This window comes from Amblyraja radiata, chromosome 33 (assembly GCF_010909765.2).
Source record: "Amblyraja radiata isolate CabotCenter1 chromosome 33, sAmbRad1.1.pri, whole genome shotgun sequence".
Taxonomy (NCBI): domain Eukaryota; kingdom Metazoa; phylum Chordata; class Chondrichthyes; order Rajiformes; family Rajidae; genus Amblyraja; species Amblyraja radiata.
The window spans coordinates 26737706-26762686 of NC_045988.1; the positions used below are offsets into that span (position 1 = coordinate 26737706).

The following is a 24981-nucleotide window of genomic DNA, read 5'->3' on the forward strand; positions in this document are numbered from 1 at the left end:
ATGTACGAATATATCTCGAATGAAGTTTTTTATTTTAATAAATTTTTCCATTCTTCTTTAACTATCTTTTTCCTTTTTTTTCTTTTTTTTTTTTTTTTTCTTTTTTTTTTGTTTTGTTTATTTTTGTTTTTGTTTATCTTCTCTTTCTTTTCTTTCTTTACTTCATCTATCTCTTTAGTTCTATCTAGTTTAAAAAAAAAAAAGGAAGAAAAAGGCAAAAGGTATTGGAGACAATGTAACAATAATTGACAATATTATCAATTTAAAAATGTAAGACTGTAATGATGTAAATAGGTTATGTACCTATCTCCAATAAAAAATATTTTCAAAAAAAAAAAAAAGATAGCTAGTGCTGGACCTCCTGTTAGGAAATGAGACAGGTCAGGTGGCGGAGGTATGTGTTGGGGAGCACTTCGGGTCCAGTGATCACAATTCCATTAGTTTCAATATAATTATGGAGAAGGTCAGAAATGGACCAAGGGTTGATATTTTTGATTGGAGAAAGGCTAACTTTGATGAGATGCGAAAGGATTTTAAAGGAGTGAATTGGGACATTTTGTTTTATGGGAAGGATGTAGAAGAGAAATGGAGAACATTTAAAGGTGACATTTTAAGAGTACAGATTCTTTACGTCCCTGTTCGATTGAAAGGATAGAGTAATAATTGGAAAGAGCCATGGTTTTAAAGGGAAATTGGACACGGTTCGGAAAAAGAGAGAGATCTACAATAATTATAGGCAGCCATGGAGTAAATGAGGTGCTTGAGGAGCATAAAGAATGCAAAAAGAATCTTAAGAAAGAAATTAGAAAAGCTAAAAGAAGATATGAGGTTGCTTTGGCAAGTAAGGTGAAAGTAAATCCAAAGGGTTTCTACAGCTATATTAATAGCAAAAGGATAACTAGGGATAAAATTGGTCCATTAGAGAGTCAGAGTGGACAGCTATGTGCAGAGCCAAAAGAGATAGGGGAGATATTGAACACTTTCTTTTCTTCGGTATTCACCAAGGAGAAGGATATTGAATTATGTGAGGTAAGGGAAACAAGTAGAGTAGCTATGGAAACTATGAGATTCAAAGAAGAGGAAGTACTGACACTTTTGAAAAATATAAAAGTGGACAAGTCTCCAGGTCATGACAGGATATTCCCTAGGACATTGAGGGAAGTTAGTGTAGAAATAGCAGGGGCTATGACAGAAATATTTCAAATGTCTTTAGAAACGGGAATGGTGCCGGAGGATTGGCGTATTGTGCATGTTGTTCCATTGTTTAAAAAGGGTTCTAAGAGTAAACCTAGCAATTATACACCTGTTAGTTTGACGTCAGTGGTGGGTAAATTAATGGAAAGGATATTTGGAGATAATATATATATATATAAGCATCTGGATAAACAGAGTCTGATTTGGAACAGTCAACATGGATTTGTGCCTGGAAGGTCATGTTTGCTAATCTTCAATTTTTTGAAGAGGTTACTAGGGAAATTGATGATGGTAAAGCGGTGGATGCTGTCTATATGGACTTCAGTAAGGCCTTTGACAAGGTTCCACATGGAAGGGTGGTTAAGAAGGTTCAATTGTTGGGTATTAATGGTGGAGTAGCAAGATGAATTCAACAGTGGCTGAATGGGAGATGCCAGAGAGTAATGGTGGATGGCTGTTTGTCAGGTTGGAGGCCGGTGACTAGTGGGGTGCCTCAGAGATCTGTGTTGGGTCCACTGTTGTTTGTCATGTACATCAATGATCTGGATGATGGCGTGGTAAATTGGATTAGTAAGTATGCAGATGATACTAAGATAGGTGGTGTTGTGGATAATTAAGTAGATTTTCAAAGTCTGCAGAGAGATTTAGGCCATTTGGAAGAGTGGCTGAAAGATGGCAGATGGAGTTTAATGCTGACAAGTGTGAGGTGCTACATCTTGGCAGGACAAAACAACATAGGACGTACATGGTAAATGATAGCGAATTGAGGAATGCAGTCGAACAGAGGGATCTAAGAATAACTGCATAGTTCCCTGAAGGTGGAATCTCATTTAGATGGGGTGGTAAAGAAAGCTTTTGGTGTGCTGACCTTTATAAATCAGAGCATTGAGTATAGAAGTTGGGATGTAATGTTAAAATTGTACAAGGCATTGGTGAGGCCAATTCTGGTGTATGGTGTACAATTTTGGTCGCCAAATTATAGGAAAGATGTCAACAAAATAGAGAGAGTACAGAGGAAATTTACTAGAATGTTGCCTGGGTTTCAGCAACTAAATTACAGAGAAAGGTTGAACAAGTTAGATCTTTAGTCTTTGGAGCGCAGAAGGTTAAGGGGGGACTTGATTGAGGTCTTTAAAATGATGAGAGGGGTAGACAGAGTTGACGTGGATAAGCTTTTTCCATTGAGAGTAGGGAAGATTCAAACAAGAGAACGTGATTTGAAAATTAAGGGACAGAAGTTTAGGGGTAACATGAGGGGGAACTTCTTTACTCGGAGATAGCTCTGTAGCTGGTAGCTGTGTGGAATGAGCTTCCAGTGGAAGCGGTGGAGGCAGGTTCGATTTTATCATTTAAAAATAAATTGGATAGGTATATGGACGGGAAAGGAATGGAGGGATTTGGTCTGAGTGCAGGTAGATGGGACGGTGAGAGTAAGTGTTCGGCACGGACTAGAAGGGCCGAGATGGCATGTTTCTGTGCTGTCATGGTCATGTGGTGGTGGTGGTTGGTTTGAAAAAGCTAAGCAAATGTGGTGGTGGTGGTTGGCTTGAAAAAGCAAACCAAATGGTGATGATGGTTGGCTTGAAAAAGCAAAGCAAATGTGGTGGTTGGTTTGAAAAAGCAAAGCAAATGTGATGGTGGTTGGTTTGAAAAAGCTAAGTAATGTGGTGTAGGTGGTGGTGTTTGGTTTGAAAAAGCTAAGCAAATGTGGTGATGGTTGGTTTGATAAAGCTAAGCAAATATGGAGGTGGTGGTTGGTTGTTTTGAAAAAGCAAAGCATATGTGGTGGTGGTTCGCTGGTTTGAAAGAGCAAAGCAAATGTGGTGGTGCTGGTAGGTTGGTTTGAAAAAGCAAACCAAATGTGGTGGTGGTGGTTGGTTGGTTTGAAAAAGGAAAGCCAATGTGGTGGTTGGTTGGTGTGAAACAGCAAATTAAAGTGGCGTTGGTTGGTTTGAAAAAGCTGAGCAAATGTGCTGGTGGTGGTGGTGGTTGGTTTGGAAAAGCTAAGCACATGTGGTGGTGGTGGTTGGTTTAAAAAAGCTAAAGAAACATAGAAAATAGGTGCAGGAGGAGGCCATTCGGCCCTTCGAGCCAGCACTGCTATTCATTGTGATCATGGCTGATCGTCCCCTATCAATAACCCGTGCCTGCCTTCTCCCCATATCGCTGGACTCCACTAGCCCCTCGAGCTCTATCTAACTCTCTCTTAAATCCACAGTGACTTGGCCTCCACTGCCATCTGTGGCAGGGAATTTCATAAATTCACAACTCTGGGTGAAAAGGTTTTTTCTCACCTCAGTCTTAAATGACCTCCCCTTTATTTTAAGACTGTAGCCCCAGGTTCTGGACTCGCCCAACATTGGGAACATTTTTTACTGTATCTAGCTTGTCCAGTCCTTTTATAATTTTATATGTTTCTATAAGAACCCCATCATTCTTCTAAACTCCAGTGAACACAAGCCTAGTCTTTTCAATCTTTCCTCATATGACGGTCCCGCCATCCCATGGATCAATCTCGTGAACCTGCACTGCACTGCTTCAATCACAAGGATGTCCTTCCCCAAATTAGGAGACCAAAACTGTACACAATACTCCAGATGTGGTCTCACCAGAGCCACATACAACTGCAGAAGAAATGTGGTGGTGGTTGGTTTGAATAAGCTAAGCAAATGTGGTGGGGGTGGTGGATGGTTTGCAAAGGCAAAGTAAATGTGGTGGTGGTGGTGGTTGGTTTGAAAAATCTAAGCAAATGTGGTGGTGATGGTTGGTTTGTTGGAAAAAGCAAAGCAAATGTGGTGGTGGTGGTGGTGGTTGGTTTGAAAAATTTAACCAAATGTGGTGGTTGGTTTAAAAAAGCAAAGCAAATGTGGTGGTTGGTTGGTTGGAAAAGCTAAGCAAATGTGGTGATGTTTGGTTTGAAAAAGCAAAGCAAATGTGGTGGTGGTTGGTTGGTTTGAAAAAGAAAAGTAAAATGTTTAAAAAGGGTTCTAAGAGTAAACCTAGCAATTATAGACCTGTTAGTTTGACGTCAGTGGTGGACAAATTAATGGAAAGGATACTTAGAGATAATATATATATAAGCATCTGGATAAACAGGGTCTGATTAGAAACAGTCAACATGGATTTGTGCCTGGAAGGTCATGTTTGACTAATCACCTTGAATTTTTTGAAGAGGTTACTCGGGAAATTGATGAGGGTAAAGCAGTGGATGTTGTATATATGGACTTCAGTAAGGCCTTTGACAAGGTTCCTCATGGAAGGTTGGTTAAGAAGGTTCAATTGTTGTGTATTAATGGTGGAGTAGCAAGATGGATTCAACAGTGGCTGAATGGGAGATGCCAGAGAGTAATGGTGGATGGTTGTTTGTCAGGTTGGAGGCCAGTAACTAGTGGGGTGCCACAGGGATCTGTGTTGGGTCAACTGTTGTTTGTCATGTACATCAATGATCTGGATGATGGTGTGGTAAATTGGATTAGTAAGTATGCAGATGATACTAAGATAGGTGGTGTTGTGGATAATGAAGTAGATTTTCAAAGTCTACAGAGAGATTTATGCCAGTTGGAAGAGTGGGCTGAAAGATGACAGATGGAGTTTAATGCTGATAAGTGTGAGGGGCTACATCTTGGCAGGACAAATCAAAATAGGACGTACATGGTAAATGGTAGCGAATTGAGGAATGCAGTTGAACAGAGGGATCTGGGAATAACTGTGCATAGTTCCCTGAAGATGGAATCTCATGTAGATAGGGTGTTAAATAAAGCTTTTGGTGTGCTGGCCTTTATAAATCAGAGCATTGAGTATAGAAGTTGTGATGTAATGTTAAAATTATACAAGGCATTGGTGAGGCCAATTCTGGAGTATGGTGTACAATTTTGGTCTCCTAATTATAGGAAGGATGTCAACAAAATAGAGAGAGTACAGAGGAGATTTACTAGAATGTTGCCTGGATTTCAGCAACTAAGTTACAGAGAAAGGTTGAACAAGTTAGGTCTTTATTCTTTGGAGCGCAGAAGGTTAAGGCGGGACTTGATAGAGGTCTTTAAAATGATGAGAGGGATAGACAGAGTTGACGTGGATAAGCTTTTCCCACTGAGTAGGGAAGTTTCAAACAAGAGGACATGACTTGAGAATTAAGGGACAGAAGTTTAGGGGTAACATGAGGGGGAACTTCTTTACTCAGAGAGTGGTAGCTGTGTGGAATGAGCTTCCAGTGAAGGTGGTGGAGGCAGGTTCGATTTTATCATTTAAAAATGAATTGGATAGTTGTATGGACGGGAAAGGAATGGAGGGTTATGGTCTGAGTGCAGGTAGATGGGACTAGGGGAGAATACGTGTTCGGCACGGACTAGAAGGGCCGAGATGGCCTGTTTCCGTGCTGTAATTGTTATATGGTTATATGGTTAAAGTGGCGGTGGTTGGTTTGAAAAAGCTGAGTAAATGTGCTGGTGGTGGTTGGTTTGGAAAAGCTAAGCACATGTGGTGGTGGTGGTTGGTTTGGAAAAGCTAAGATCATGTGGTGGTGGTGGTGGTTGGTTTGAAAAAGCTAAGCAAATGCGGTGGTAGTGGATGGTTTAAAAAAAGCTAAAGAAACATAGAAAATAGGTGCAGGAGGAGGCCTGCTTTCTCCCCATATCCCTTGACTCCACTAGCCCCTAGAGCTCTATCTAACTCTTTCTTAAATCCACCCAGTGTCTTGGCCTCCATTGTCCTCTGTGGCAGGGAATTCCATAAATTCACAACTCTCTGGGTGAAAAAGTTTTTTCTCACCTCAGTCTTAAATGGCCTCCCCTTTATTTTAAGACTGTAGCCCCTGGTTCTGGACTCGCCCAACATTGGGAAAATTATTCGTGTATCTAGCTTGTCCAGTCCTTTTATAATTTTACTAAGTGGGACCCGTTGGGTCCCAGCATCACAAGGGAGGGCTGGTCACCAACGCAATATTCCACCTCTGTACCAATTCCAATATTGCTCGCCATCGCTGTCCGTTGCGCTAGTATGGGTGTTGCGGGCCGAACACTATAAAAAGGTGAGGCAAACAATTGGGCTGCAGCCACCTGACAATCAATATTCATTTTGTGATCACAAACTTGTTAAGGCGAGGCAAACAATTGGGCTGCATACACTTTAAAGCCGCATCGAGGGGACTCACCGTGGAGTAGACATGCGTTCAATGTTATTCACAGTTCAGAGAGCCGTGATCCTCTCGCTTCCTGGGTCTGGCAGAGACTGAGTGAGGCACGACACTTCCGGGTATTATTGTCCCTCCCCCTGCCGCCAGCGGGGGCAGCAGAGAGAATGGGGAATTTTGTAAAAACATTAATATCTCTCTCATTTTTCATCGATGGGAAAAATCCTCTGGTCCCGGAAGGCAGAGGGGGGCTCTGAGCGAGCTGGCCAAAAATGACGGCCGTAGGTGGCGGCGTTCTCTCGGAAATCTCGCCACAGTGGGCCAAAAGCGGTCAAGATAGGACTTTTAGTAACATAGATATGTTTCCATAAGAACCCCCTCATCCTTCTAAACTCCAGTGAATACAAGCCTAGTCTTTTCAATCTTTCCTCATATGACAGTCCCGCCATCCCAGGGATCAATCTCGTGAACCTACGCTGCACTGCTTCAATCACAAGGATGTCCTTCCTCAAATTAGGAAACCAAAACTGTACACAATACTCCAGATGTGGTCTCACCAGAGCCATATACAACTGCAGAAGAAATGTGGTGGTGGTGGTGGTTGGTTTGAAAAACCTAAGCAAATGTGGTAGTGGTGGTGGTGGTGGTTGGTTTGAAAAAGCTAAGCACATGTGGTGGTGGTGGTTAGTTTGAAAACGCTAAGCAAATGTGGTGGTGGTTGGTTTGAAAATACTAAGCAAATGTGGTGGTGGTGGTAGTGGTTGGATTGAAAAAGCTAAGCAAATGTGGTGGTGGTGGTGGTTGGTTTGAAAAAGCTAAGCAAATGTGGCGGTGGTGGTGGTTGGTTCAAAAAGCTAAGCAAATGTGATGGTTGGTTAGTTTGAAAAAGCAAAGGATATGTAGTGGTGGTTCGCTGGTTTGAAAGAGCAAAGCAAATATGGTGGTGCTGGTAGGTTGGTTTGAAAAAGCAAAGCAAATGTGGTGGTGGTTTGAAAAAGCAAAGCAAATGTGGTGGTGGTGGTGGTGGTTGGTTTGTAAAAGCTAAGAAAATGTGGAGGTGGTTGGTTTGAAAAAGCAAAGCAAATGTGGTGGTAGTGGTTGGTTTGAAAAAGCAAAGCAAATGTGGTGGTGGTTGGTTTAAAAAAGCTAAAGAAACAGAAACATAGAATATAGGTGCAGGAGGAGGCCATTCGTCCCTTCAAGCCAGAACTGCCATTCATTGTGATCATGGCTGATTGTCCCCTATCAATAACCCGTGCCTGCCTTCTCCCCATATTACTTGACTCTACTAGCTCCTCGAGCTCTATCTAACTCTCTCTTAAATCCATCCATTGACTTGGCCTCCACTGCCCTCTGTGGCTGGGAATTCCATAAATCAACAACTCTCTGGGTGAAAAACTTTTTTCTCACCTCAGTCTTAAATGACCCCCCCTTTATTCTAAGACTGTAGCCCCTGGTTCTGGACTCGCCCAACATTGGGAACATTTTTCCTGTATCTAGCTTGTCCAGTCCTTTTATAATTTAATATGTTTCTATAAGAACCCCATCATCCTTCTAAACTCCAGTGAATACAAGCCTAGTCTTTTCAATCTTTCCTCATATGACAGTCCCGCCATCCCAGGGATCAATCTCGTGAACCTACGCTGCACTGCTTCAATCACAAGGATGTCCTTCCCCAAATTAGGAGACCACAACTGTACACAATACTCCAGATGTGGTCTCACCAGAGCCATATACAACTGCAGAAGAAATGTGGTGGTGGTGGTGGTTGGTTTGAAAAACCTAAGCAAATGTGGTGGTGGTTGGTTTGAAAATACTAAGCAAATGTGGTGGCGGTGGTGGTGGTTGGTTTGAAATAGCTAAGCAAATGTGGTGGTGGTGTTTGGTTGGTTGGAAAAAGCAAAGCAAATGTGGTGGCGGTGGTGGTTGGTTTGAAAAAGCAAAGTAAATGTGGTGGTGGTTGGTTGGTTTGGAAAAGCAAAGCAAATGTGGTGGTTGGTTTGGAAAATCAAAGCAAATGTGGAGGCGGTGGTGCTTGGTTTGAAAAAGCTAAGCAAATGTGGTGATGGTTGGTTGGTTGGTTTGAAACAGCAAAGCAAATGTGGTGGTGGTGGTTGGTTGGTTGGTTTGAAACAGCAAAGTAAAGTGGCGGTGGTTGGTTAGAAAAAGCTGAGCAAATGTGCTGGCGTTGGTGGTGGTTGATTTGGAAAAGCTAAGCAAATGCGGTGGTGGTGGTTGGTTTAAAAAAGCTAAAGAAACATAGAAACATAGAAAATAGGTGCAGGAGGAGGCCATTTGGCCCTTCGAGCCAGCACTGCCATTCATTGTGATCATGGCAGATCGTCGCCTATCAATAACCCGTGCCTGCCTTCTCCCCATATCCCTTGACTCCTCTAGCCCCTAGAGCTCTATCTAACTCTCTCTTAAATCCATCCAGTGACTTGGCCTCCACTGCCCTCTGTGGCAGGGAATTCCATAAATTCACAACTCTCTGGGTGAAAAAGTTTTTTCTCACCTCAGTCTTAAATTACCTCCCCTTTATTTTAAGACTGTAGCCCCTGGTTCTGGACTCGCCCAACATTGGGAACATTTTTCCTGTATCTAGCTTGACCAGTCCTTTTATAATTTTATATGTTTCTATAAGAACCCCCTCATCCTTCTAAACTCCAGTGAATACAAGCCTAGTCTTTTCAATCTTTCCTCATAAGACAGTCCCGCCATCCCAGGGATCAATCTCGTGAACCTACGCTGCACTGCTTCAATCACAAGGATGTCCATCCTCAAATTAGGAAACCAAAACTGTACACAATACTCCAGATGTGGTCTCACCAGAGCCATATACAACAGCAGAAGAAATGTGGTGATGTTGGTGGTTGGTTTGAAACAACAAAGTAAAGTGGCGGTGGTTGGTTTGAAAAAGCTGAGCAAATGTACTGGTGTTCAAAAAGGAACTGCAGATGCTGGAAGATCGAAGGTACACAAAATTGCTGGGTGCAGCAGCATCTATGGAGCGAAGGAAATAGGCGACGTTTCGGGCCGAAACCCTTCTTCAGACTGATGGGGGGTGGGGGGGGGGGGAAGGAGGAGGAGCCTGAGGGCTGGTGGATGGGAGGGTGGGAGGAGACAGCTAGAGGGTTAAGGAAGGGGAGGAGACAGCAAGGGCTAGCAAAATTGGGAGAATTCAATGTTAATGCCATCCGGACGCAAGGTCCCCAGATGGAATATGAGGTGCTGTTCCTCCAACTTCCCCCTGTAAAGACTCCATCCCCTACTCCCAATTCCTCCGCCTACGCCGCATCTGTTCCCAGGATGAGACATTCCATACCAGGGCATCGGAAATGTCCTCGTTCTTCAGGGAACGGGGATTCCCCTCCGCCACCATAGATGAGGCTCACACCAGGGTCTCATCCATACCCCGTAACACTGCTCTCTCTCACCATCCCCGCACTCGCAACAAGGGCAGAGTCCCTCTGGTCCTCACCTTTCACCCCACCAGCCGGCAAATACAACACATAATCCTCCACCATTTCCGCCACCTCCAACGTGACCCCACCACTCGCCACATCTTCCCATCTCCCCCCATGTCTGCCTTCCGCAAAGACCGCTCCCTCCGCAACTCCCTCGTCAATTCTTCCCTTCCCTCCCGCACCACCCCCTCCCCGGGCACTTTCCGTTGTAACCGCAAGAAATGCAACACCTGTCCCTTCACCTCCCCCCTCGACTCCATTCAAGGACCCAAGCAGTCGTTCCAGGTGCGACAAAGGTTCACCTGTATCTCCTCCAACCTCATCTACTGCATCCGCTGCTCTAGATGTCAGCTGATTTACATCGGGGAGACTAAGCGTAGGTTGGGCGATCGTTTCGCCGAACACCTCTGCTCAGTCCGCAATAACCTACCTGAACTCCCGGTGGCTCAGCACTTCAACTCCCCCTCCCATTCCCAATCCGACCTCTCTGTCCTGGGTCTCCTCCATTGCCAGAGTGAGCAACAGCGGAAATTGGAGGAACAGCACCTCATATTCCGTCTGGGGACCTTGCGTCCGGATGGCATTAACATTGAATTCTCCCAATTTTGCTAGCCCTTGCTGTCTCCTCCCCTTCCTTAACCCTCTAGCTGTCTCCTCCCACCCTCCCATCCGCCCGCCCTCAGGCTCCTCCTCCTCCCCCCCTTTTCCTTCCTTCTCCCCCCCCACCCCCCATCAGTCTGAAGAAGGGTTTCGGCCCGAAACGTCGCCTATTTCCTTCGCTCCATAGATGCTGCTGCACCCGCTGAGTTTCCCCAGCAATTTTGTGTACCTTCAAATGTACTGGTGGTTGGTTTCGAAAAGCTAACACGTGGTGGTGGTGGTTGGTTTGAAAATGCTAAGCAAATGCTGTGGTGGTGGTTGGTTTAAAAAGCTAAAGAAACATAGAAAATAGGTGCAGGAGGAGGCCATTCGGCCCTTCGAGCCAGCACTGCCATTCATTGTGATCATGGCTGATCGTCGCCTATCAATAACCCGTGCCTGCCTTCTCCCCATATCCCTTGACTCTTCTAGCCCCTAGAGCTCTATCTAACTCTCTCTTAAATCCATCCAGTGACTTGGTCTCCACTGCCCTCTGTGGCAGGGAATTCCATAAATTCACAACTCTCTGGGTGAAAAAGTTTTTTCTCACCTCAGTCTTAAATGACCTCCCCTTTATTCTAAGACTGTGGGCCCTGGTTCTGGACTCGCCCAACATTGGGAACATTTTTCCTGTATCTAGCTTGACCAGTCCTTTTATAATTTAATATGTTTCTATAAGAACCCCATCATCCTTCTAAACTCCAGTGAATACAAGCCTAGTCTTTTCAATCTTTCCTCGTATGACAGTCCCACCATCCCAGGGATCAATCTCGTGAACCTATGCTGCACTGCTTCAATCACAAGGATGTCCTTCCTCAAATTAGGAAACCAAAATTGTACACAATACTCCAGATGTGGTCTCACCAGAGCCATATACAACTGCAGAAGAAATTAGGTGGTGGTGGTGGTTAGTTTGAAAAACCTAAGCAAATGTGGGGGTGGTTGGTTTGAAAAAGCGAAGCAAATGTGGTGGTGGTTGGTTTGAAAAAGCAAAGCAAATGTGGTTGGTTTGAAATAGCTAAGCCAATGTGATGGTGGTGGTTGGTTGGTTGGTTTGAAAAAGTAAAGCAAATGTGGTGGTGGTGGTTGGTTTGAAACTAAGCAAATGTGGTTGTTTTGAAAAAGCTAAGCAAATGTGGTGGTGGTGGTTGGTTTGAAAAAGCTAAGTAAATGTGGTGGTGGTGGTTGGTTTGAAAAAAAGCTAAGCAAATGTGATGGTGGTTGGTTGATTTGAAAAAGCAAAGCATATGTGGTTGGTTTGAAAAAGCTAAGCAAATGTGGTGGTGGTGGTTGGATTGAAAAAGCTAAGCGCATGTGGTGGTGGTGGTGGTGGGTTGAAAAAGCTAAGCAAATGTGGTTGGTTTAAAAAAGCTAAGCAAATGTGGTGGTTGGTTTGAAAAAGGAGTTTTTTCAAACCAACCACCACATTTGCTTAACTTTTTTAAACCAACCACCACCCACCATATTTGCTTAGCATTTTCAAACCAACCACCACATTTGCTTAGTTGTTTCAAACCAACCACCACCACCACTACATTTGCTTAGCTTTTTCAAATGTGGTGGTGGTGGTTGGTTTGAAAAAGCTAAGTAATGGGGTGGTGGTGGTGGTTGGTTTAAAAAAGCTAAGCAAATGTGGTGGGAGTGGTGGTGGTTGGTTTGAAAAAGCTAAGTAAATGTGGTGGTGGTTGGTTTGAAAAAAAGCTAAGCAAATGTGTTGGTGGTGGTAGGTTGGTTTGAAAAAGCTAAGCACCTGTGGTGGTGGTTGGTTTGAAAAAGCTAAGCAAATGTGGTGGTGGTGGTGGTTGGGTTGAAAAAGCTAAGCAAATGTGGTGGTTGGTTTGAAAAAGCTAAGCAAATGTGGTGGTGGTGGTTGGTTGCTTTGAAAAAGCAAAGCAAATGTGGTGGTGGTGGTTGGTTGGAAAAAGCTAAGCAAATGTGGTGGGTGGTGGTTGGGTTAAAAAAGCTAAGCAAATGTGGTGGGAGTGGTGGTGATTGGTTTGTAAAAGCTAATCAAATGTGGTGGTGGTGGTTGGTTTGAAAAAGCTAAGCAAATGTGGTCGTGGTGGTTGGTTTGAAAACGCTAAGCAAATGTGGTGGTGGTGGTGGTGTTGCTTGGTTTGGAAAAGTTAAGCAAATGTGGTGGTTGGTTGGAAAAAGCTAAACAATTGTGGTGGTGATGGTGGTGGTTGGTTTGAAAAAGCTAAGCACTTGTGGTTGGTTTGAAAAAGCTAAGCAAATGTGGTGGTTGGTTTGAAAAAGCTAAGCAAATGTGGTGGTGGTGGTTGGTTTGAAAAAAAGCTAAGCAAATGTGATGGTAGTGGTTGGTTGGTTTGAAAAAGCAAAGCATATGTGGTGGTGGGTCGTTGGTTTGAAAAAGCTTATAATTAAAAGTCTAAACTTGACCACGCCCTGTTTGCACTATATATTGATTTTAGAAAAAAACGCTACCACTTATGGCTGTGATTTTTGACCACCTTACAGGGTCCCCTCCGCTCATCAGGTGCAGAGGACTTGAGCTCCTCCATCCTGTCAATCATGCCATGAAGGCCACGCCCATTTCGGTGGGAGGGACTATGAAGCCCAGAAGTGTGGGCGTGGTTCAGTCTCTGCAAGATAGCAAAGAGAGAGGTCTCAACTCTCTGTCTGAGCTGTGAACCAACTGACATACTGAATGTCGATTGAACTGTGAGTGTGGTTTTTATGTGGTTTTGTGGTGGTTTCATCCTGCTTGAAATGGTAAGAAACTGCATTTGAATTTGGTTGCCTTGCACCCTGCATGAAATGGGATGAAACTGTACTTGACTTTGGTGGCCATGCACCCTGCTTGAAATTATATGAAACTGCATTTGAATTTGGTGGCCTTGCGCCCTGCTTGAAATGGTATATAACTGCACTTGAATATGGTGGCCTGCTTGAAATGGTATGAAACTGCATTTGAATTTGGTGACCGTGCATCCTGCTTCAATTGTATGAAACTGCATTTGAATTTGGTGGCCTTGCGCCTTGCACCCTGCTTGAAATGGTATGAAACTGCACTTGAGTTTGGTGGCCTTGCACCCTGCTTGAAGTGGCATGAAACTGCATTTGAATTTGGTGGCCTTGCACCCTGCTTGAAGTGGCATGAAACTGCATTTGAATTTGGTTGCTTTGCACCCTACTTGAAGTGGTATGAAGCTGTACTTGAATTTGGTGGCCTTGCACGCTGCTTGCAGTGGTATGAAACTGCACTTGAATTTGGTGGCCTTGCAGCCTGTTTGAAGTGGTAGGAAACTGCATTTGAATTTGGTGGTCTTGCACCCTGCTTGAAATGGTCGGAAACTGCACTTGAATTGTGTGGCCTTGCACCCTGCTTGAAATGGTAGGAAACTGCATTTGAATTTGGTGGCCTTGCACCCTGCTTGAAATGGAATTTCAAGGAATAGCCGTGAGTCAACTGCCAGCCCACCAGCTGTGAGTGAGTGAGCTGTCAGCACGCCAGTGACTGAGCTGCTAGCCCAAGAGTCCATTCTGCTCATAATGTCCATACTAGCTCTCTGGAAACCATTCCCTTCAGCCCACAACACCTATACTTGCGCTCCAGAAAGCCCCCCCTCCCGCTGGCCACCAATATTGGAATTGGTGGGGAGGTGGAATATCGCGTTGGGGGACCAGCCCTCCCGTGTGAACATGGGACCCAACGGGTCCCACTTAGTGTAGTATCTATATACTTTTAAAACTCTGTGTGTGTGCATGTCATTTTTTTTGGCCTTTGATTCGTTACTCCACCAAAACTAGACGCTAACATGCCGAGATTTTTACCATTTCACTTTTACATTCGCTCATCCACTCCTCATTAAATTTAGTCATTTTTCTGTACACATTTTTAATAAAATCCTTCCCCCACTCACTCATTTTTTCGCCTCCTGCTGGCCAGCGACCATAATGGCTGCTGCCACCCGGCTCTCCTCCAAAAGCGCTGAGATTTTTCCCATTTCGCTAGCGACCGACATTTTTCCCATTTCGCTAGCGATTTTACTTCCTCCACTCCCCCCCCAGCGCGGTTCTGTCACGCTGGCCGAAGCCAAACATCGCCTGCTCCCCCCGCTGCTTTTTGCTGTCCTCGCTGGCTTGCACTCTCCGAAAATCCTGCGCGTCAACGGCCTGTGGGCCTGCAGGCGCATTGAGGGTGTACGCAGCGTCTCGATGGGCGTACGCAGCATCTTGACGGCATACGCCTAGCGCGTGGTGTTGCGTGATGACGTCAGTCCGCCCCCTATCCTTGCAACCGCTCGTTGCAGGAACAGACCCAACGGGTCTGCACTTGGTCTAGTACTTATTAAAAGTCTGATCTTGTTAGTGTGTATATGTGGTTGACTATACATCTTCACAAAAACACGATAACATTTTAATATATTCCGGTGACATTTTTCCCATCGAGGCACTGAACACCTTATCTGAAGATTTTATGCTTTATTTCTTGGCTTATTCTCGACATTACTGATTAGAAGTCTAAAAAAGTCAAAAGACTTTGAAATTAAAACCACCAGCTTCAATTGATGACATCACAATGGCTCAGCTAGCAGAGACCAGCCTCAATGAAGATGTCATCCTATATTTGACATGTTATTCATGATTAAAGCTTTAAAAATGACAACCTTCACAAGATTGTTACATATTCTGATTCACATTTTCCCTCTCAAGGCAGAGATCACTTTCACTGAACATTTTATGCTTTATTTCGACTTATTACCGATTAAAGTTTAAAAACATCAAAATACTTTGAATTGTAATCGGACCAGCTTCAACTAGTAGGGGGAGGGCGAATTGCTATTGCAACACGCAGGACAAGTGCAATTGGAATTTTTTTAAACAATCACTGCTGAGAAAGGCAAGGGGAGTGCTGGAATCTTATGTTCGGGAATGGCTTGAGTTGTAATACCACTCCTGTGGGGACTACGGGTAGGGAACGGGTGCGTTGGAGGAGCAGACCCAAGGGGTCTGCACTTGGTCTAGCTTATTTATAAATATCAGCTGGGAGAACAGCAGAGGTCCCAGTAACGCCCCTTGTCGAACTCCAGTGATCACAGACATCTAACCAGAATATCTATCTTCCATCACAACCTATGCCGGCTCTGATATGATGCGTCTCGTATGAATATGCCAGTTCTGAATCCATACAATCAATCCAGTGCATCTTAATCTACTGGATCAACCTCGCATGCCGGACCTATCCCCAATTAGCCTACTTTACAAACCAATTAAACCCTATTTTGAATAGCTTCCCAAGCACTGACACGAGGCTCACTGCCCTATAGTTCCTTAGATTCTTTCCACTCCACTTTTTAAACAAAGTTGTATATTGACCATTTTCCACTCTTCTGGGACAGCACCTCTTGCTGGCGAAGAAACCAAAATCCTCGTCAAGGCCCCCGCAATCTCCTGTCTTGCCTCCCCAATAACCTGGTATAAGTGCTGTGAGGCACTGGGGACTAATCAACCATAATGCTCTTCACGAGCGCTATCACCATATCCTTCTTGATCTCAAACCGATCCAGCATATTTGTATTCCCCATACTGATCACGCTGTTCTCCAAGTTATTCTCCTCGGTGAATACAATGTGTCCCAGGGCAGGGATACCCGCAAGGTCAACTATCGGCATGCTACAACGCAGCAAGCATAAGTGTCTCGATAAATATGGCATGAAAATACCATATAAAAATCCGGCTCTCTCAAATATGTTCTGTTTCTCGCTGCAGACTTGGTGGCCAGAGATAACCAGGGACAGCTATCGTTCAAGAAGTGCCTTCTCTCCCGGCTCTTTTTCGCACACGTGCTCTGGGTTTCGATTATCCAACTGCGGCATTTGCTGTTTGTAGGGACCTTGAACCAGATGCTGCACCTCTTGGCTGATGGAGATCTCCGGAAAGGTAAGAGAGCAGCCGCGGTTGATGCCAGGGATGGAGGCAAAAATATAGAAAAGTAGGGAGAGTGGGAGAGGGTTGGACATATGGTAGGGAGAGTGAGAGAGAAAAACGATGATGGGGATAATGAGAGGAAAATACTGAGAGAGAAAGAGAGATGGGGTGAGAGAGAACGAGGAGGCCTTTGGAGAGAAGGGAGATAGACACAGATAAACAGGAAAGGTGTGAGTGATCGGGAGAAGCATGTAGACTTCACCAAGGTGATGGGCAGGCAGAAAGTGATAACGAGAGTGGAAGGACAGAAGGTGTGAGAGGCAAAGAGATTGGGACCGAGATAGACCGATACACAAGTGGTGAGAGACGGAGAGAGACATAGTGCGTGAGGAAGCGAGAGAGAGAAAATAGCGAAATAAAGGTAAAGCAAGAGAGAATGAGAAGGTCGATAATAAGGGAGAACACTGAAAAGGAGCGACAGTGGGAAGGAGAAGCAATGAGAATGATGTAGGGAATGTTCGAAAGGAGGGAGACAATACGGAAAAGGAGTGGGAAAGGTACGATACGATAAAACGTTATTTATCCCCTTCAACTTAAACCTACGTCCTCTGGTCCTCGATTCACCTACTCTGGGCAAGAGACTGCACCTAGCGGGAAATTGGTCTACAGCAGATAAGGTGGGACGAGGATTAATAAACAAATCATGCATCAGATGGGATAAAGAGCTTGGAAGGGAGAGGAGGGTATTGGAGAGAGAATGAGCAGGGAGAGTGGGGGGATGTTGGGAAGGAAAACTGATTTCTCAGTCAGACGGCGAGGCAGTGACGAAGTAAGGAAATAACACATAGCGTGACTGGTTCAGGGAGAGACGGCAAACTAAGCGGACGGGGAGAGGCTGACACGTTTCTTTCCACTGATTCGTCTTCCAAAAAACGGTCATCTTCTGCCCCTCAAGAAAGTGAAGATGTCCCGCCTTCTCTAACTGCTGTGGTCCTTCTGTTGCTCCAGTTACACAGGGGGCTGCCGAGGATTTAAAGCCACAGCCAGCACAGAAACTGGCAATGTAGCTTCGCAGCCACTACGGTGAAGGGAAACTACAAGTGGTGGCGCACCATTTGCCAATGTCATTATTCCTTTGGACGGAGGAAGTGTCGGAGTAGCCTGGGCCAGTAAATGTCATGCGCTGCGTAGTTAATACATACTCAGACTCAGAAGTGGAAGGAAGAATTGGTTTGGGCTGTGGATAGGTAGCCAATCAAATTGGCTGCTTTGTCCTGGGAATTGTTGATCTTGAGAGTTGACGAATCTGCATCGCTTTAGGAAAGTGGAGAGTGTTGCATTACACTGCTGACGTGCTTTGTAGATGGTGGAAAGGTAGCACGAGTTAGGTGCATGGGCTCATTCACATGCAAGATCGCCAGAACATAGGAGCAAGTAGTGGGCATCGGGCCCTTCAGGCCTGCCACGCCATTCAATCTGATCTCAGATGATGTTCGCTGGCCATAACTTTTTCTGCAAGATCCCCAATGACCCTTAATTAATAAATATTTCTAAAATGTCTTAGTTTATGTTGAATACATCCAATGTTCTGACCACTGTCCCGTCGGGGACAGAGCATTACGACATTCTTTCCCCTCAGTAAAAAGAATGCAACGTTCATGTTTTATATGACCACCTCTAATGTTGGAGTTATGTCGCATTGTTCGCGATTTCTGCCACATCCGAGAAGATTTCAAAACTTACTCTAGCAAACCCCCTTAGGACCCAATAAACGTGAATACGATCGCCCTTCATTCTTCTAATTTTCAAGGAATACAGAAACAAATTGTCTAGCACTCTAGCACATTACAAATTGTCTAGAGTGGCGCAAAGGTGGAGTTGCTGCCTTACAGCGCCGGAGACCTCGAGTTCGATCCTGACTACGGGTGCTGTTTGTGCAGTGTTTGTACATGCTCCCCGTAACCTGCGTGGGTTTTCTCCGGGAGCTCCGGTTTCCTCCCTCACTTCAAAGACGTACAAGTTTGTAGATTAAGTGGCTTGGTAAAATTGTTCAATTGTCCCTCGTGCGTGTAAGATAGCATAAGTGTACGGGGTGATCGCTGGTTGGCCGAAGGACCTTTTTTCCTCTCTCTCCCTCGCTGGGTCTCTAAACTAAAATAAACCCGATAAGATGCTAATCTCCTCCGAGGAATTAGCTGGTGAGTCTGATTTGCACTGCTTCCTTTGCCTCATGTAAAGATACTACAACTGTAATAGTATGTGTGTACGATCAACTGAAACAAATGCTCCATTTTACTTCGGAGTCACGTGAGTGATTCCGTGAAGTTCAGGGGTGATCTTATTGAGGTGTATAAAATAATGAGAGGCATAGATCCGCTAGGTGCACACAGTCTCTTGCCCAGAGTAGGTGAATCGAGGACCAGAGGATGTAGGTTTAGTTGAAGGGGAAAGGATTTAATAGGAATCTGAGGGGTAACTTTTTCATGGTGGGTGTATGGAACAAGCAGCCAGAGGAGGTACTTGAGTCAGGGACTGTCCCAACATTTAAGAAACAGTTAGACAAGTACATGGATAGAACAGTTTTGGAGGGATATGGACCAAATGCGGGCACGTGGGACTAGTAGGCTGTGACATGTTTGCCAGTTTGGGCAGGTTTTGCCGACCGGGCCTGTTTCCACACTGTATCACTCTATGACTCGATAAGAAGAGCAGTCGACAGAAGACGAGGAGCTGTGGGAGAAGGAGAGTTTGAGTAAAAGAGGGTGCAGAGAAGGATTGGGCAAAAGAGGGAGAGATGAAGGAATAAGCAACGTTGGTAGAAAATGGTGGGGGGGGGGGGGGGGTTAATAGGAAAGTATTTGAGCCACAATGGAGACGGTATGCTTGGAGAGGTTGAAAATTAGATGTGGACAGTGAGGAAATGAGACGGGAATGAGAATAAAACGAGCAAAGACAAAATAAGGAATGAGGCAAGGTGATGGGAAACAGGTAGGGAGGACGTGGATGTAGAGAGAATGTGGATCAGGGGAGAGCAGTCATTTGAGAGAGGAGGAAAAATTATAGACAAAGAGCAAAGAGCTGATTGTGAGAAAGCGGATGAACTAGGAGAGTGTCAGAGAGGGAATAAAGTGAATGGAGATGTGAAACAGGGAGGCGATAGGAGGAAGATACTCTGAGTAAAGGGATGACAGAGAGTATGGAGAAGGGTAGGATAACAAAGTCAAGGGGAGAGGGGGAGAAATAGGAGAAGCAAGGAATTCTATTGAGGGAAGAATAGAGGTAATGGAGGCTGAAGATGGTCGTCGAGGGATGGAGGGAGAGACCGATTCTTTGGTTGGGGAGTTAATTTGTGGATGGTGAGATAATATCGAAAAGTGAAAGGGTGGAGGTGGCGAAAGACTAATGGGAGTAAGAGAGGGATAAGAGGTGTCTGGGAGAGGGGGTGGAGAGAAAAAGGGGGAGGCGCATGTCGGTATATTACTGAGAACAATCTGTCATTTTTTTGTTTTTTTTTAAATATTTTATTTATTAGAAGTAAGTACAATACAGTGGTACCTTTTTGCAGGTTCCCAAAATTATGTTATCATATTACATTCTCTGTACAACTTCCTTTTTTTTTTTTTTTAAGAGAGAGATAAGAAAGAAAGAGATAGTAAAGAATAGAGGAAAGTCTAGTGTGTGTGAAAAAAAAGAGAAAAGGAAATAGTAAAGAAAATAAATAAGTTAGAAAGTGAAACAGGAGGGAGGTTATCCAATCGCCACAAGGAGATGCTTTTTTATATTCTTGACCATTTTTCACCCATGCCTGAAACTTTAAATTTTTACGATACTGTTGCAACACATGAATCCAAGAAATCAATAAATGGAGACCAACTCGTTAAGAATTGGTCTTGTTTGTCTATTAGTAGGAGTCTCATTTCTTCTAAGTGGGCTGTGTACAACATATTACTGGTCCACATTTTAAATGTTGGTATAGTAGCATTTTTCCAAAATTTAAGTATAAGTTTTTTTGCTGTTATTAAACCATAATTAAAAAATGAATTTTGGGGTGTATTTCATTTGTTCCCGTCTCCCATTATTCCAAATATAATCATTTCAGGATTAGGTTCCATTTTTATCTTAAATAGATTAGTGAATATATCAAATAAATCACACCAAAATTTATGAAGTTTTGTGCAAGAAACAAAAGAGTGTGTGATATTGGCATTTTGAGAAAGACATTTATCACAGATGGGAGAAATATTTGGATAGAGTTTATTCAACCTAGTTTTTGAATAATATAATCTATGTAATATTTTAAATTGAATTAAATTGTGTCTAGCATTAATCGAACATTTATGTATATATAGCAAATACTTTTCCCGTGTTTCTTTTGAAATTTTTATCATTAATTCTTTTTCCCAGTCTTCTCTAATTGCCTCTGTTGATGGTAATTCTCTGTTTAGAATACTATTATATAGATATGATATTAATTTTTGTGAGTCTTAATATTCATTGCTTCTTCCAGTGGGTGTATCATTATACTCTGAAATCTTGGTATATATTTCTTCATAAAGTCGCATATCTGTAAATATTTAAAGTATTGTTTGTTATTCAGTTTAAATTTAAATTTTAATTGTTGAAATGATAATAAATTTCCCATTTCATACATGTCACCTACCTTTTTAATTCCCAATCTTTCCCATTGTCTATATGTTTTATCCATAAGAGATGGTTTAAATACCGGGTTATTCACTATTGGTGTTAGTACTGATAGGTTTCTTAATTTTAAAAGTTTCTTTTATTTGTTTCCAAATTTGTATTATATTATGTATAATTGGATTCTTCTTATATAATGTGTTATTCAATTTTATCGGGGAGAAGAGGATCGCTCCTAAATCATAAGAAGAACAATCCTCTTTCTCCATTCTTATCTATTCCATCTGTTGAGAAGGACTATCCAACCAATAAATTATATTCTTAATATGCACCGCGGCTATCCCTTTAATAGGGGCCGCAGGGATATCCCGGCTGGGGGGGTTGGGGAGAAAGCCCCAGCTGGAGAACACCGTGAAGAAGCCCTGTTATAAGGGACCGCGGAGAAAAAGCTGGGGGGAGAAATAACCCGCAATGGAGTGTTTCTACAAGGACCACAGAGGAACCCCACCTGTAACAAACCACGACCATGAGACCAGGCTCGGGAGGAGTGTTTCCCCGCAGCAGAAGGTTTTAAAAAGGACATGCAGGTAAATTCCTTACTCAAAGGTCGTTGTGTGCTATTTTGTGAGAATATGTTACAGGAATGGACGCTGGCGGGAGCAACTGTGATCGCATATCCCGCATGGAGCGGTTGATGGATCAGAAGCTCCAATGTGACATGTTCCGGTATATGGAGCCTAGTCACCAGGGGGTCCTGGGACGCCCATAGCAGCCTTATTGAGGGCTACATAATGCAACTCCCTCGACAGAGGGGTGCATTAGGAGTCACTTCTGGGCTGACTCTGAAGACAGGGGTTTGGCTGAAGAAACCACAAGTGTGCAGGGGGTGCACACTACCAGCAGCAGGAGCTCGACGAATGGCCGTCGGGTTCAGGAAGGCCACATCATCACGCAAGACCTTACATCTTCGACGGCAGCACCCCTATGCACCCACCAGCAAACCACGATGAACTGAAGCTGGTGAAAGCTTGAAGGCCGTACAACCAGGACAAAGGTCTTTTTTAGGCCACAGCCCAGAACGGCCTTCCTGGAAGACGCGAGCTCCTCTACCTCCAGGAACAGATGTAAAATCATGCACACATGTTTGAGGCAGCTCCTGGTCGGGTTGCATAAGTCCTCCCATTCGGATAAAGGTATGGAACCTCATCGATGATGTCTCCAGTCACGGATACAAGTTGGTATTAAACTGGTTTGAATATTTACACTGGTTTGGGATAACACTAGATTAGGCTCACAAGAATGGGATGTGGACTGATCATTGTCAACAGCCTCAACCCACATGTGCAGTATAGACTTTTCTGAATAACTTCCATGTGATGATTTCCGCTCACAGGGTTGAAGATATTTGAAATTTAACTGGCAACGATTCACTCAGTAGCGTTACAACGGGCTAACTCCAGTTTCCAGATTATTTACCAAATCACTACTAACAGTGCTTCGGCTGCACAGAGCTAACAAATAAGTAGCATGGCCAATATTGAACATACTGTATTTTACTAAATTAGCCTTATCAGCCACATAGCTATATTTGAGGAATTGGTTCTCACCTGTCCAGTTAAATTTAAATTAAGTTGATACCAACTGAAACTATTGATTGTTGGGATACAATCATCCATTTATTGGTCTGGGATCAGCTCTGAGACAAAAAATTAGACCTCTGCTATTTTTAGCTGAAACAATCAAAGTCACAATGATGGACAGCTTTGCTCCACTAAAACCTCTTATCCGTAAATCTTCAGTCATTTCCAAACTGATGCTATTGCCCAAAGATGGGTAATTTACTAATACCATCTCTAGTTACGGAGGCAGATGGGATTAGCATGAGTTATCAAGTGTTCAGTCATGGTATCAACTGCCAATGGACACCAGGTGCATTCTGGGCATTAAAGAGTGTGTAGATATGCATATACGGCATGCACAAGTCCAAGGTGATACACTTTGGTGGTGGTATATGTTAATCACAAAGGTACAATCAAATCAAATTATCCGGTGATAGTTTTACCAAACCACATTTTGCACTGGTGTATCATTATGCAAAATCAATGACAACACAGAATGAATGTGTGATCACAAAGTATTTAATGACCATGTGGATTGATAGAACACTAACTATTGAGTTGCTTGCATCCAGTTTCAATCAACATTGAACGAGGCATACGGTGGCGAAGGGTGCATTCTCGCTACACTAGGAAGGAATGTTCTTTTATGTCTTCCTCCATTTGGCCTCAATAGACGGGTTTTGCAAAATTCAGCAAGATTTCCGCTTCCGGGTTTTCAGAGTGCCTGCCTGGGTTATACACCTATGGCTCCTGCTGAGGCGAAGAATGAACATAAAACCTTACATGGTTAATTCCGGATAAAAAGATGCCGGTTCAGTTGTGATGTTGAAACCATCCTCTGCATGATATAATCAATCATAGACTTACAGACTCTGAGAGATCGTTTCTGCGGCTTGGGTTGTCAAACCATGAGCGTTAAGAGTGCTCACTACAGATTGCAGGGATAGCACCAAATAGCAGCTATCTGCATAGGAGATGGGAAGCATTGTTTATGCTTCCTTACGTTTAACTTGGCACGGATGACTGACACATTAAAATTCAGTTTTATGGGATTATAACATTGTTACTATTCCATTACTGTGCCTTAAGTACCTCCTAATCATTTGGCTGATGAGTACATAAACCACTCTGTCCGGTTCTCACCCTCTGATATCCAGAGAATGAAGGTATCGTCAGCTTAAAACCTCCCAGGTTTAGGGACGCAGAGATATGGGTTGTTAACATTGTACTACATCACTTCACCGATGGGCATCAGCAACATCCCTGCCCATGGTCATACTCACTACTAGTGATTACGCCATGGCACTGAGTACAGCGCTATGAGTCCAGTCATTGCAACACTGGATAGGATGATCATATCTGCGGGCTATAATAACATGTTTTGTTTATGATTAATCAAGCAGATTAGACAGGGACACAAGACCAAACTAGAGTTGCATATCCCATGGACCTTGGGTTGCGTGTGATCACGCATTTACACCAGTATGTCAAGATTCCTAAGAGCTTTATAGACCGACAGCAATATTATTAGTTACATAAAATCTTGTTAGAAGGAATCACTACGAACCTTCTCCAGATGGTTATATGGGTCTGGCATATACAGGAGTGTACATTGACATTGAGTCTCACTCCACCAGGACCGCTATATCTCAGCAGCATGGATGGACCACATCCTAGCGGTTGCAGGATGGTCAAACTATTGATCTGTCCAAATATTCAGAATAAACCTATTGCCAGATAAGCGGTATTTGCCAACTCTATGTTAGGTATGGTTCATACTTCCTCCAGGTTGAGGGAGGTTACTATTGCCACTATTATTCATTAATAGCATCAACATGTCTATATCTATGTCATAGGTACACAAAAAAAAAATGCTGGATAAACTCAGCGGGTGCAGCAGCATCTATGGAGCGAAGGAAATAGGCGACGCTTCGGGCCGAAACCCTTCTTCAGACTGGTGGGGGGGAGAAGGAAGGAAAAAGGGAGGAGGAAGAGCCCGAGGGCGGGTGGATGGGAGGAGACAGCTCGAGGGTTAAGGAAGGGGAGGAGACAGCAAGGGCTAGCAAAACTGGGAGAATTCAACGTTCATGCCAACCGGACGCAAGCAACCCAGGCGGAATATGAGGTGCTGTTCCTCCAATTTCCGGTGTTGCTCACTCCGGCAATGGAGGAGACCCAGGACAGAGAGGTCGGAATGGGAATGGGAGGGGAGTTGGAGTGCTGAGCCACCGGGAGTTCAGGTAGGTATTGCGGACTGAGCGGAGGTGTTCGGCGAAACGATCGTCCAACCACCGCTTAGTCTCCCCGATGCAAATCAGCTGACATCTAGAGCAGCGGATGCAGTAGATGAGGTTGGAGGAGATACAGGTGAACCTTTGTCGCACCTGGAACGACTGCTTGG

At 44.0% G+C, this 24981-nt stretch overlaps 1 protein-coding gene across 1 annotated transcript in view; it reads left to right on the forward strand.

Annotated features, from left to right (window-relative positions):
* The window catches only part of LOC116991181 (solute carrier family 43 member 3-like), a 104242-nt gene that overhangs the window by 32179 nt on the left and 47082 nt on the right, over window positions 1-24981 (forward strand). Inside the window, exon 8 of the mRNA XM_033049551.1 lies at window positions 16165-16326. Within this exon, the coding sequence (XP_032905442.1) occupies window positions 16165-16326 (162 nt within the window). The remainder of the gene's footprint in view (window positions 1-16164; window positions 16327-24981) is intronic.